We start from the raw sequence: 14,161 nt of genomic DNA on the forward strand, positions 1-14,161 counted from the left end.
TAAAGGGGTTTTATGGCTTGTTTCCATAAATAATAACATAATTTGGATAATTATTGTTAATCTTCCCTCTAAAAGCAGTGTAGCTAATATACTTGGATTTATTATCAAATTCTCAATGTTGAATGCTTTTTAAAAATGTTAACATTATTTCTTGATTATTTAGTTATTTTTAATCTCTACAGGCTTCATAGGGACTTTTTATGAGCCTTTAGAAAAGGGAACAAAATTAGTGACTGCATCAAAAGATAAGATACCAAGAGGCTGTTCAATCCATTAGTGGCTACAGTGAAGATCCAAGATACTGCACAACCGGCTAATGTGGATAATGGCAATTTGACAATCTGGCTCTCTGCAGTTGTACGTGTGCCAAGATGCCTGCCAGACATTAATATCAATAAAATTCTAAGATTCCTCAATTTACATATTAAAGTATTGAGAGTTGTAATGAGATTTTCAAATAAAACTGATATTTTTCATTATGGGTCAATCAGCATACATCCATATTTGAATTCTTGATAATATAAAAATGTTAATATAAAGTCTGATATGCATTTTTTGGGGGGGGGGGGGGGGGGGGGGGTTCAAAAAATATATTTGAAATGATGATCCCGATTGACCTCAGATGTTTCAGGATGCAAAGATGTATTCACTGTATTCATTCGTTTTCAAATGGTGACTCTAAAAATGTTATCTTAAATGCTAATCTTGATTATTTTATTATGATGTCTCGTCTTGAGTAATTGTTTTGCAACAATCTCTGAAGGTTAACACGTCCGTTATCACTTGAGTTTCCCAGTACCTGAGTCTTTAATATGTCAATTGTCAATTATTGTCAATTAAACCTGTTAAGAGGTCAAGACTGTTGCCATGGGGTTTTTACAAATATTAGTTTATACAATATTTCACAAAGTATTAATCTACAAATGTCGTCAGTTTTATAAGGAAACTGCAGCCATCAGTTACACTCACTGCAGTGTCATTGATTGTAATGGTAACATCACTGGTGGTCATTGATTAAAAACCACCTCTTTACCTTCAGGAAACACCAGACTGGACCTCTTGAAAGTATTGCATAGACAGCTATATATGTATAGGATACAGAAAATGTTTATAATTGAGGCAAAATATACAATTAACAAAAATCCCAGAGCACTTTCTAGAGAAGAATAGCTCTGTTGTAAAGTAATATTCAACCAATTTAGTTTTTCTTTGTTTGCAAAACAAATGTTGACAGATTGAAAACATGAAGACCACAGGGATCTGATTAAAGATTTTAACACTAGGTGGACTTATTTTTCAGAGGGCTGCCAGACGCTCCAAAGCAATCTGTTATATAACAGCACATCCTGTAAAGCTCTCTGTGGTTACTGAGCAACGTTTCCACAGCAAAGCTTATTTTACAAACTGTTTCCCATGACTACACAAGATTTGACACTGAGTAGACTAAACAGTGCTAGCATGATAATTAAACATGAATGTATTTTTTTTTTTTTGCGCTACATTTAGCCTCTTCAATAAACAGACAGTGATGAAAAACACGCCAGTTACTAATAAAACTCAAATATAATAATCTAACAAATGTACCCTTAATTGATGCTTGCTGCTTGTTGCAGAAGTTGCTTCAAAGCCACTAACCCTTTTCACTCTAGATTTGAACATTTTCTACTTTTTAGCATGTTTTGCTTACACAGTAATGTCTATATGCAAAGGCATTCACTATACATTATTTATGGGGAATAAACATACACAAAATGAGCCACTGATGCATAGCTACTGTTCTCCCCATATTCATAAAGTCCATTTGACTGATATAACCACAAATTAATCATATTACCATTTGTCTGACTTCATAGCCTTGGCTTGGAATATCATTATTAACCTCTCGCCTGCTCAAATGCTGGTCTAGTTTGGCATTCCAATTTCCATGCAATACGATAATTGCCGTTTGAAAAGAAAAGCAAAAACCAAATATGTTTTATCATGCATTCTAGTATATAGTGTGTCTGATTACAACATGAAAGATGTGTGTCCAATGTTTGAGCATGAGTACTGAAAGTAATATAAAGTTATTAGACTCATGTGCCACGAGACTCAATGCAACTGAGCAGTGAACAGTCCGTGTATCACTTTAATTTAATTGCTCATTGGTGGTTCCTATATCAAAATGCCAGCTATCTTATAAAGTCTATAAGCATTTAGCTATTGATGTTATATGGCTCTCTGGAATACACAATTGGTCAGCCTTGGCCAATCGAAATTGTAAATAAAACAGATTATTAGAGTATATTTTACTTATAATTCCAAGTAAATTTACAAGTGATTTCGGAGTGAAAATGTTCTCAAAGTAAATCACCATTTCTACAGTGCACTTGCTGATGTCCATCCATGGTAATGCAACCAATCACCCAGACAACTGAAAGTGGCACCATGAAATCAGAACAATCCGACAGCAACAATGGTCCAATCAGTTTGTAATGGACAAAACCAAGTGATGCCCTACATTTGTTTCTCATTTGAGAAGCCAATTCACTTAAATATGAAGAAAATATGATTGCAGTTTCCGCTTCATGCCGACGTTATTAGTAAACTAATATTGTTCTAGTGTTTGTCTTGTTTTTTGACAGACTATTTTGTATATTATCTAATGGATTTTTTTTTCTTACCAAAAGTTTTAATATTGCATACAAGAAAATCAATATTTCAAATCAATATTCCATGTCCATGTATTTATATATTTGGCAACCGTCCACTGAATCCATATGTCTACAGTCAACAAAAGTCATTATAACAAAATATAACCTAATCACAACCTAAAAGTGGAGATGAAATGAAATTATTTTAAATTTTTTCAATATATTATATAATTTAACATTATAATTTGAGTTGAAATTATGTAAACTCACCAAAGAAATCAAAACCAGTCATTGTAGCAAAATAAATTTCACAAACAAATCACAACTCAGACGCAGAGATTAAATTTTATTATTTAGTCATTTTCATTATGTTATATAATTTAACATTATGATTTGAGTTGAAATTATTTTATAATTTTACATTTAGCATTGGTGCCTTTGTTTAAAAAAAATCTATTTTATTGTTATAATCGGCATACTTAAACTATACAATGATACCGAGCTGCCAAAATACCACATGTAAATGCTCCTCGTAAAACTGGCTAATAAAACCTGCAAAGAGCTATAAAATTCCTTTAAAGCTGCTATGTTGCAATCAAACTTTCATAATTTGTTGATCTTGCCTCTATTCAGTTTTCCATCACATGGGAAGCATTGTAGGCACAGGCAGCTGACCTCATGGGTGAGGCTAAGAAACATTAGGACGATTCCAAGGGAATGTGTTTGTTTGAGTCAAGTTGTACCAGTCCAGTGTTAGTTTTTCAAATCAGAGTAATACTGAACCTCCATTCTCCAGTGAGCTTACATGCAGGTCTGACTGCTTCTGTTTGTGCTTGTATTAGTCTCTACAGTTTTGTCCTTTTGACAACAGGCAAGGGCTCAAACTTGTTACTGAATGGCTGTACATTTCTGAGTTACGAGATTCTAAGCAAGTATTTTTGTGTATATTGCCATGTTAAAATATCAGTGTATTTGTTCGAAGGTATGTTTTTGTGTATGAAAGTAATGTAAGACAAAGACCAATTTTGCCAGAATCTGAATTTTACTTAAGTTTTTACAACACTTCTTTCCAGTTGAAAAAAAACAGCATATGCTGGTTATGTATGTTTCAAAGCATGGCAGCTGGTTTGAACTGGTTTAAACTGGTCCTTAGTTGGTCATGAGCTGGTTTAAGATGGTCCTGAGCTGGTCCTGAGCAGTAGCTAGTTGCTTAGGACCAGCTCAGGATCAGCACATGACCAGCTTAAACCAGCTCATGACCAAGTAAGGACCAGTTTAAACCAGTTCAAACCAGCTGCCATGCTTCAATAAATACCTAACCAGCACATTATAACAAGTGGCCAGCATTCATCAGAGGAAACAGATCTAGCAATTCCTGCCTGTCAGTACTCACTCAGTCTTGCAGGTCCACTTTCCTGCCATTACAATCAAGTAAATCCAATGACCTTGATAAGCTGGTTCAATTGTTTGATATGCATTGGAACTAAACTCTGCAGGAAGGTGAACCTCTAGAAGGACTGAGTACCTCTGTCCTATATCAACATATGCAAACTGTAGCGTCAGCAAAATAATGTTTAAGTCATAGCCACCTGCTGGCTAATGTTGTCATGAGATCTTGAATGTCACTTTACTATTTTTCCGCTGGATTGACAACTTTTCCAAAGAAGAGGATGCTGTCAGTTTTTTGGTCAGTGATAAAGATCATGAATGGACTGTCAAAACGCAAAGATGACATTGGGTTGTAGGACAGTAGGCTGAATGAAACTCTTGTCACTGCTGCTGCGGTAGTTCCTTTCTCATCTATATCCAGAGTGGCCTTATGCGAAGCCTGAAAGTGAATCAAAGTGACTCCTCTTAAAAATGGATGTTTTTTTATATTGAATAGTATATTATATATCTTCAGTTAATTTTAAATCATAATTTAGAAAGTGATCTAGAAACTTTACCTTTGAAATAAAGCTCATTTCCTCTGAAATTCCCGTGAAGTTGGCTTTATTTGTAAACATATCAGCCATGCCCAGTCCTTTCAAAACTTCTTTCAGGGAATATGATGTTTTCAGAGATAGCTTGGGGACATAGATGTTAACTTTTCTGAAGGACAAGAGAAATCATTGACTGGCTGGTCCATCTGGAGTTATTGATCTTAGAAACATTTGAACATCTAAAAGCGTTAATGAATCAGTCGGGATAACCTTACTTTTGATGTACATTAAACAATTATGCCAACCAACCTTTTTCTGACAGCTGTCTTCCACTTTTCAATGTGCTGTCTAGAGATGGCCATCTCAAGATCTTTGATGGTCTTAGCTTCAACAGATATGTCTATATGTGGGATAGCCAGAAACATGGAGAAAGAGTCGTTGTAGTCTAGACAGAGGACTTTAGAAGTGAGGTCGGCATCATAATAAACTTTGAGGGATGCGTACTGGTGCATCATTTGTACTGGAACTGTGGTCTCAGTGTCCACATGAAATGTACTTTGATGGGTCTTGCTTGGGTCAAATGACATGTCCCATTTTCCTTGGGAAGAAAGAGTGACATTTTTAAAGGGATCTGACAGAATGGCATTATATCTACAAAAGTAGGTGTGTGTGTATTTACCTTGAAAATATATGTAAGTGAGAAGAAACAGCAAAGTGTCAGATTCCAGATCATCAACAGCTTGGTCTATTTTCCCATGTGTTTTTTTCTTCACATACATGTTAATTTTATCCAGTGTTTCTTTGACACTGAAATCCACAGTGAAGCCATCAGAGTGGTAAAACGCCTTCATCTTCTCCAAAAACTCAGGAAGGGGCTTTAGTTTGTTACTGACATATAGAGCACTACCGACATCAATGTCCACCCCTGTCCTCCGGTTGATTTCTTCCAGGAGACTACGGAACATCTGGTGCATTTCTTCAGTGCTGAAGACCGAGCTGTTATGGCCAATGCCACTGAGAAGCTGCTTTTTGGTTTCTCCACCAGCTCCTAAAGACAGCTCAGAAAGGGCCATGGACACACTAAAGGGAGAGAAGAAGATGTTCTTGGACTGATAATCAGGCATTTCTACAAGCCTCTTGTACAGGTGAAAAGCAAAATCATTATTCATCTTTATCAATGACGGAAGTTTATCGCTGATGGGAGGTTGTGCTAAAGTCTCTTGGTTCCCATGAACTACTGCAAAAGCACAAATCCACAAATATATGATGCTCCTTTCCATGGTCTCGTTTGCAGGCCCTGAGGAAAATGAACAGAAAGAGCTTTCCAACATTTTATTGACAGAAACGCAGCAAATTGTCAGGACAGTTTAACATATTGACAAAGAACAACTGTTCGTAATTCCTTCATCCTATTTTCCACTCTTTATGTTCGTCTGTTCTTCTAACAGATCAACTTTACATAAATATATCAAACAACATACTAAAGAGTTTGAAAAGTATATAATTGATTAATAATTCTAAGATTCATCTAGTGAACACAGAAATTTCCCACCTTTCCACCAGACAGCTGCTGTTTCTCTTTCCCCAGACTGGACAGAGTTCTAAAGTATATGTCCTGAAGTTTGATCATAAAACAACCTCTACTCTGTTTACATTTTATTTTTCTCTGCAAACAAAAGTAATTATTAACTACTAAGAATGGACTCAAATCAGTGCAGTCAATAAACGTTTGCGGTGTTTACCCACACTGATGAGATGACAGCTGATACGTACTTGATATCATTTTCAAACTGATTCCATATTCATTATATATTTCATTATAAAGTACAGTCAATTTTAATATAGTTTAATTCTAGTGACCTTCTTTAGGTGACCTTCTGCGTATTGATGCACTTGCTGTTGAAATACACAAAGACAACTATGTAGGCTGGGTAAAGAGAAGGGAAGCCATTGACCTTCATTGTCAGCTAAATACACACGCACACACAAAATGCAGTGAACTAAAAACAGACCAATGAGCAGATGTTTCAGCCAATAGCTTTCTTCAAACAACAAATCATCCTGCTTGTATGCATTATTACAAATTGAGACCTGCTGAGTTTATTCAGGAGGGATCTTTAGAATTACAGTTTAGGGATTTTGTACTTTTTTTTTTCTTGCTCCACGCAGCTGAGACCTTTTTTGAGCACATACAACCCCAGAATGTGATTTGAGGGGACCCGAGTCAATTTGCTGTTCGGGTCCCCCAGAAACCATAGCGGCACCCCTGGCTGAACTTGTTAATCAGACCTCACAGCTAGCTCTCTCCTGCTGTCAGCTGTCAGTGCTTGCATGCTGTGAGGTCGATCTGCGTTTGCACTGTGCACACGTGTATAATTTTTGCCAAGTCTCCATAATTCAGCATTGTGTGTTACAATGCTTCCCCAGACATCCTGAGAGCTCATTTGCTAAACCCATGTTTTGTTGGAGGGTTCTCTGGAGGGGCTAAAAGCTCTTCAGTTGCCAGTAAGTCTTACATAATTAGAAACTAACACTAATGAGAAGGAAAAGGACAAATGGAGTGGAATCAATGGCTCATGGGGTCAGAAAGAATTAATACCAGGCTGCTGAGAGGCCTGCAAGCAATTAGATGTAGACTACTGAGACACAAGTGCAGCTTCTTCAGATCTGTCAGGCAGCAAGGAAAGCTGAAAGGTGTGATTTAGGACTGGAATAGTGTGAACTCAGAAAACCGCTGCTGGCCCCTGGTCTTTCTGGTACTTCAGTCCACAAAGAAAATGAACTATTAAACACAAGTATTTAAAGCAACAGTATTTAAGTTTTTTACCTCAAAATATCAGTTTCAAAATCATTTTGATGTTACACTGACTTATAATATGCCGAATGGCTTCTGTTTCGTTGATGAATTCCACTCCCTTAACAGTAGGGGGCTCCAAATCGCAATAATACACATAACTACATTCAGTTGTTTTAAAAAAGGAAGGTGAATGAATTTTACACTTTTATAATAACACTTATCTACACCGTACACCGTTTTTAGATTATTTTTTAAAGATTTATTTTTGGGCGTTTTACACCTTTATTTAGACAGGACTGTATAGGTCAACAGGAAGCAAAGTGGGTGAGAGAGAGGGGGATCAGAAAAGATCTGCGAGCCGGGACTCGAACTTGGGACGCCCAAAGCGCAACAGCACTACATGCCAACAAGATGTGTTTAGGTAACAAGGCTTATTAGAGTACAATTTGCAGGAGAATATAACTTCAAGTCTTTCTACTTTTAATTCAGTGTTTTGTTACTTGCTGTTTCTTTGTTTCTTTATGAAATTTACTTGCAATTTCCGAGTGAAAATTGTTTGCACACCAAGTTTTAGCCTAATCACGAATAGGGAAATGGACTGCAAACTTTTGTTCACATTCAGTACATTTTTACAGGTAACTTCAAGGATGAACATACTGTAGCAGCCATGATTAATTATTTAAAATCACTGTTGTCTATTCAAAGATTTACTACCCACTTTTTCATTCCCTTGCTTGGCAATAAAAAAATGTTTAAAAAAACTTAATAATAAATGCCTTTTTGCAGTGTCTGGCAATGAGTGTCTTAAATAACAGTGTCCTGCCTAATGGCCTGGCATCTGTTTAATGATGCAATAAAGATCTATAAAAAATGATGCCATAGATTACATAATATAATTAAGCAGACCTGCAACCTTCCATTGCTTCTTAGAATCTTCTTAGATTTTCTCATCTCTTTTATAAATATGTAAAACTTCCAGGCATGTGGAAGCTGGAGAGCATTAAAACACAATGTCTAAATTGTGACTTGTGAGTGGGTGTGTATGAGAATGATGACCATCTCTATGCCAAATACTGATCTGTTTCCTGACCACTTATAAAGTGAGATGTCTAAAACGAGAATAACTAAAGGAACTTGATAGCAAATTTAACTCTATGTGAATTCCAGGGGAAGCATTGGAGGTTGTTCTGAAATTAGTCAGAAGAATGTTCTTTCAGTTGTTCAGTGGTTTGGGGGACTTGCTTGAAGACGCTGATCCATTCTTCCTAGTAAGTTAAGATGGATGATGCTGTTGTTAATACTTTGTTTACAATGTTCAGGTATGAATATTTCAAGTGCATTTCAACTCATTTAATTAGTAGGGAAATCACTCTGAAAACATGCTAACTGACAGATGGTCTGTCTTTATCCCATCAGATTCACCATGGATTTTGTTTATAACATTCTGGATAAAACACTTGATAATTTTATCTAATTTATGTATATACTGTAAAATCAGTTTGTTAATGAAGCACTTTATAGTCTCCTGATCTGAGCAAGAGAATCAATGTCGGCAAGAGAGACAGTATCACTTAGTTTGAATTGAATGCTTAAAATTAAAATCAGTCTAGAAGAATTTAAGTTCTTACTATAAGTCTTGATTGAGTTGAGTGTTCTTTCTTTAAATAGTACAGACATTGTGTCGCCACAGAAGTAATGCAACAAAACAAAGAAACTTTTGTGTTTTGAACTTTTGAAACTCTGTGTTCAGGAAATTGATATTACTCTCAAAACCAATCACGTTAAGGTTTTTTGGACAATCGTGTGTCTGCTTCAAGCAATTTAGCTAATGCTGATATGATCAATCTCAATTTCAATGTCAGACAAATGCTTGACCTAACATCTTGAGGTAATAAGGATCTTTCTGTAAATTTGAGCCTCAGCTGGCAGCAATTTCTCAAGATTAGGAACATTAGTCATTAGCCATTTCTTCAATTAGTAAATGAATTTGAAACAAATTGTCATACCCGATGTACGTCAACGCTGATTCAATTTAATTATCTGATGAAAACAGATAAAAATAGATCTTTGAGTTTTACCCAAAACAGATATGCTTTGCCAGAAAAGAAAAAGGCAATTTACAGAAAACCTCACTCTTGGCCTCTGAATACAAACATTCTGGAACTCATTCTTAACAAAAGGCTGCTTACTTAAAGCTTTGTTAAGCTGCAATCTCTCTGTCCTGCTAATTATTACACTGATTGTTTCTTATTGCTTGCGGTTCTTGAGCACAGTTATCAAGCCTGCAGGGGGCAGCAGTAATCTCAGTCAATTAAAACTCATTAAGCTTTATTAAAGGGTCCAGTCAGAAAGAAAGAGGCATTCATGCTCATGAAGTGAATACCCCCAATAACTTGTTTACTATAAAATGTATGATTTATACTTCCATGAGCCTACATTAGCATCCTCCTAGGCATGGCACAACTCCAGAATACTCATTAACAAGCATCTGAGAATGATGAGTGTTCATGTTACTGATATTTAACCTTGTTCAGCTGTTCAACAAGCGCACTAATTATGTCATACAGGAAGTTGCTGTTCATCTAATGCTGTTTTCACCATGTAATGTTTACGTCTCAAGTTAGTAAACAGCTCAGTTTTATTTTTTGCATTAACAGCAATACTATATTTGTTTTATCAGTTCACAAAATTGAATTTTCTCAGAATTAGTTACATAATAGACTCGGTAAAGATGCCCAGTAACTTGCAATCTCAAAGTAGATCAAGTTCATAGTGAACATTTAGGATCAAAAGTGTTATTTAAATGTGCTTATAGACTATATACAGTATTTTCAGAATTTAAATCATAGTGATTTAAATTCACGTGGAGCTTTTAAGTTTATTTCCATATTTGTACCCACTTTATTGAAAAAATTAAACACTTTAAAGTGACATTATATTTGTCATTTAAAACACATTACATTATTTGATATGTATAAACAGTTGACATCATTATCCGTTGTTTTGTTTTCAGAAGTAAATGAATCATTGAGTAATTAAACTCTACATTACCCCTTACATTTAAAGACAATTTTGAGATTAGTCAAACTCATTACCGGCTCTAGAGAATTGGAACTAGTTTACTCTTTTATTACGGAGACTCAATGTCATAGCAGTTGGGGGGTCTGCATCTTAATGTTTTGATCCTTTTCCAAGTTTCATTTTATGTTTCAGACCCATGATTCTCATAACACACTTTCCATCCACAAATGCACATTTTCACCTTTATTTTATTGTTCCCTAATACACACCAGATGTTTATGAATATAAATGTCCTCAGTGTAAAGAGTTTGATGTGTTGTTGTTCCATGGGCTTTTTGAGGGATGTGCACCCTTCCATATGCAAGTAATAGATTTTTTTTTTTTTTTTTTTCCTGAAATACTGGGTGGAATGGTTTTGCAGTTGATTTATGGGCCATACCATCCACTTTCCAAAATGCATCTTAGAGGATTAGTTCATCCAATTTGCTGAAATTGATGTAAATGTTTGTTTCTTCATAGGAACAGATTTGGATACATTTAGCATTACATCAGTTCCTAACCACTGGATCCTCTGCACTGAATGTGTGAGTCAGAATGAGAGTTCAAATTCAAAGGTAATCATCACGACTCCAGTCGATCAATTAAAAAGCTGTGTGTTTAAAAGAAGCAAATCCATCACTTTAAACTGTTGCTTCTGACCAAAATATCCATTACGTTTCCTCCATTGAAAAAGTCAATCTCTATTTGTTTAAAACTTGTTTTGCCTATGGTATACAGTGCTTGATCTGTGCATTTCTCTCTCTTGATTCAGAATAGATGACTTTTTCACTGGAGAATGCAATATTATGAATAGAGGACCAAAATCAACCGTTTAAAAATAAAAATGACTTAATGATGGATTTGTTTAATACAAACCCGCACCTTTTTGCTTCACAAGGTGTTAACTGGTGGACTGGAGTCATTTTGATTACTTGTGGATTATTATGATGTTTTTATTAGCTTTTTATCAACTCTCATTCTGACGGCACCCATTCACTGCAGAGGATCCACTGGTGAGCAAGTGATATAATGCAAAATTTCTCCACATCTGTAGAAGAAACAAACTCATCTACATTTTGAATCCCTGGACATGTGTACATTTTTCCCCAAAACTATTTCTTTAACAACATTCTTGAACTTCAGTTTATATAATACACAATTGCTTCTTTTCCTCACTGTCATTTTAAATGCCCCTTTTTGCTAAACAACATGTTAAACACGGTGCAACATTTCCTACTTGGTCTTCCTAAATTACTCCTCACTCTCTCTTGGGTTCATAAAGTCTCTTGCACAGAAAAAGAACGCTCAAGGCTTCAATATAGCCAATATGTACATGTAAAGCAATCACTCACCAGTTAAATCAAGCAGATGCTCCAACCTGGTGAGCAATTCACAGAGTAATGAACTGAAAAACCCATTTTGTCTGAGACGCTTTCCGGACATGTGACCATATGAGATACACACTGGTCCTCGCGTGTCACATTTCTCTTGGGTTTATCCAGAGTCTATTCACTAATCTCATCTCACTCACTAGCCATACACACTGGCCAAAAATCTGTCATACAGTACTGTGACCAAAACACCAACCAGAGACATAACCTCATATCTTCACAGACCTTGACTGGAAATTGTATGACTTTATCTGACAAGCAACATTCACATGACCTTCACTGGTGTCTTTGTATTTTAAGTGAACAAAAGCTGTTTGGTCTGTTTGCTGGAAGCCTTGTGACAATTGTTCAAATTCAAATGCATCGAAATCAAATGCATTGTATTAAATTGCTACCGCAGAAAAACACAGCTGCACACCTATCTGCTGTCCTGAATATTGATAGAGTTTTATCAAAACCGCCTTTCCTAACAAAATATATATAGAGAAATTAAACGCAAGTAAATAATGTTATTGTATAAATGCATGTCAAGTGTACTGTAATAATTAGGATTTCATTTAAATACGTGAGTTTATGAGTTTGTTTTCTGATATGTCACGTTCAGTCATCTCCATCTGTTTATGCAACATAGAGTGACTATTGTTTGCTGAGATGAGGAGGTGTTTCCTGGACAACTTCATTGCACCTCCAGAGGCCAGTTTATGAACACCTGGCAAACGTCTGAGCACTGTCAGTGTGCCAGATGAAGACTGAACAAATGTAATGAAATTTTAACTTCACTGGCCAACTGCCACCTCACTGACAAAACAAACAATCAAAAAAGCAATACAATTTTAACTGCATGGTAAATTCATAATAAACATGTTTGTCATGCCAAATCAACAGTAAACATTTTAAGGTATGTGATTAATGTTGTAATTAAAAATGATGCATTTATGGGTCAAGACAGAAAGTCTTTTTTGTTCCAGGATTCCCAAAATGTATACCTCCTTAATTCATGACTAATCATGGCAGATGAATTTTATCAGTCTCCATTTACTGTCATATTATTTACTTAACGGATACGCTGCAGGTCTCCAGAGAGATACACGCAAAACAAACAAAGTAAATGAAATAAGTAGGAAGAAATAAACACTGCATAAAATGAGCAGCATTTGAGAAGTGTAAGATAGTTTGAATGGGTTGTAATCTATAAAACACAAATGCAGTCTTCTGGCCTGAAATATTTGTTTGGTTAAAATCATTCATTTATTTGTTTGTTCGCTTGTTTGTTCATTCATTCGTTCCTGTGGCTATTAGTGCTACAGAAATAACCAGATGTTCTTCTGTTGCTATGGTTACTTTGCTGAGAAAAATATCTTGCTCTGAAGACCAGTTGTGAGCTTTGAAAGTGGAAATTAGGAAAATCAACAACAAAAAAACTCTAGAATATCTGTATACTGCTGATATATGTGCAGACGTAATTTATGTAATATACATAACTTATATAGTTTATATATCTAACCTATATAGTTTATATACATATAAAATACCACAAAAAGACATTAAAGTCACAAAATAAAGTGTGTGTAGAAACCATGAATAAATGATTAATAGTTAATCTAACCTGTGGACTGTTTATCAATGTGTAACAGTGATTCATGTCAGTCTGTCTGAATGATAAATGCAAGTGCATTACTAGAGGACCCCTGCAATTTGGAGTTTCAGTGGAGCTCAAAAATGTGGAAAACAATTTGAAATGTAAAATAAAAGAAAGGATTATGTTAATTCTACAAGCACCCGTTTAATTCATTAAATTAGTTGTAATATACACAGGTCCAAAAAAATTCATTTCAGTCTTTACACTTTAGGTTTAATGTTGCAGATTTGCTGTCTTGTTTAAGAATAACCAACGCTATCTAAGATCTACCTCAAGATACCATTTATCTGTGAAAATATTGTATTTTAAATTGCAATAGAGAATCAATCACTCTACCACTGGGATGTGCATTGATTTTTATTTTTTTTACCAGTATTAAAAAATGAAATGTATAGCCACAGCATCATGCATCCCTTGTATCATGTAGCAACCAGAGTGACCAGCAGCGAGGTTTCTTTATGTCACTGCAGAAGCAGAACAATGAACCAGCCGTAGTCTTTTAATTAGGCTGTCAGATCTGTTCAAAGTCAATTTAGGGTCCATATGTGAATTTCAACTAGGGAAAAAAGATCCATGAATCTAACACAGACTGGTTTCTGGATCTGAGTGGATCTGTTCGGGTCTTTATAGAATACAAACAATACCACCTGTTTGAGTTTATCACCACCTCCAGATTACTTTCACGTACTACCTTTTTAAATCATGCAGCTTTGCAAAAG

General features: G+C 35.5%; 1 protein-coding gene across 2 annotated transcripts; it reads right to left on the reverse strand.

Moving 5' to 3' along the window:
• Positions 1–3,660: 3,660 nt before the first annotated feature.
• Positions 3,661–11,888, reverse strand: LOC306845496 (alpha-1-antitrypsin-like). Of its 2 annotated transcripts, none has more exons than XM_079378343.1 (5): positions 11,765–11,888; positions 5,235–5,635; positions 4,865–5,153; positions 4,580–4,724; positions 3,661–4,461 (listed from the first exon to the last, which is right to left on the reverse strand). In XM_079378343.1, the coding sequence occupies exons 2-5, from the start codon at positions 5,626–5,628 to the stop codon at positions 4,264–4,266; spliced, it is 1,026 nt and encodes a 341-aa protein (XP_079234469.1). In that variant the 5' UTR covers positions 5,629–5,635; positions 11,765–11,888; the 3' UTR covers positions 3,661–4,263. The 2 variants fall into 2 exon arrangements, with proteins under 2 accessions (XP_079234469.1, XP_079234468.1); XM_079378342.1 differs by lacking the exon at positions 11,765–11,888 and adding an exon at positions 6,108–6,183 and having other exon boundaries at positions 5,235–5,852.
• Positions 11,889–14,161: the final 2,273 nt, after the last annotated feature.

Source organism: Barbus barbus (assembly GCF_936440315.1).
Source record: "Barbus barbus genome assembly, chromosome: 25".
Lineage (NCBI taxonomy): Eukaryota > Metazoa > Chordata > Actinopteri > Cypriniformes > Cyprinidae > Barbus > Barbus barbus.

Excerpts from the sequence above, each read along its gene's own strand:
- LOC306845496 (XM_079378342.1), bottom strand. The coding sequence starts at position 5,835 with ATGGAAAGGAGCATCATATATTTGTGGATTTGTGCTTTTGCAGTAGTT. Across the intron at positions 4,725-4,864 it reads AAGACAGCTGTCAGAAAAAG|AAAAGTTAACATCTATGTCC; the intron begins GTTGGTTGGCAT and ends CTTGTCCTTCAG. Across the intron at positions 4,462-4,579 it reads AAATGAGCTTTATTTCAAAG|GCTTCGCATAAGGCCACTCT; the intron begins GTAAAGTTTCTA and ends ATTCACTTTCAG.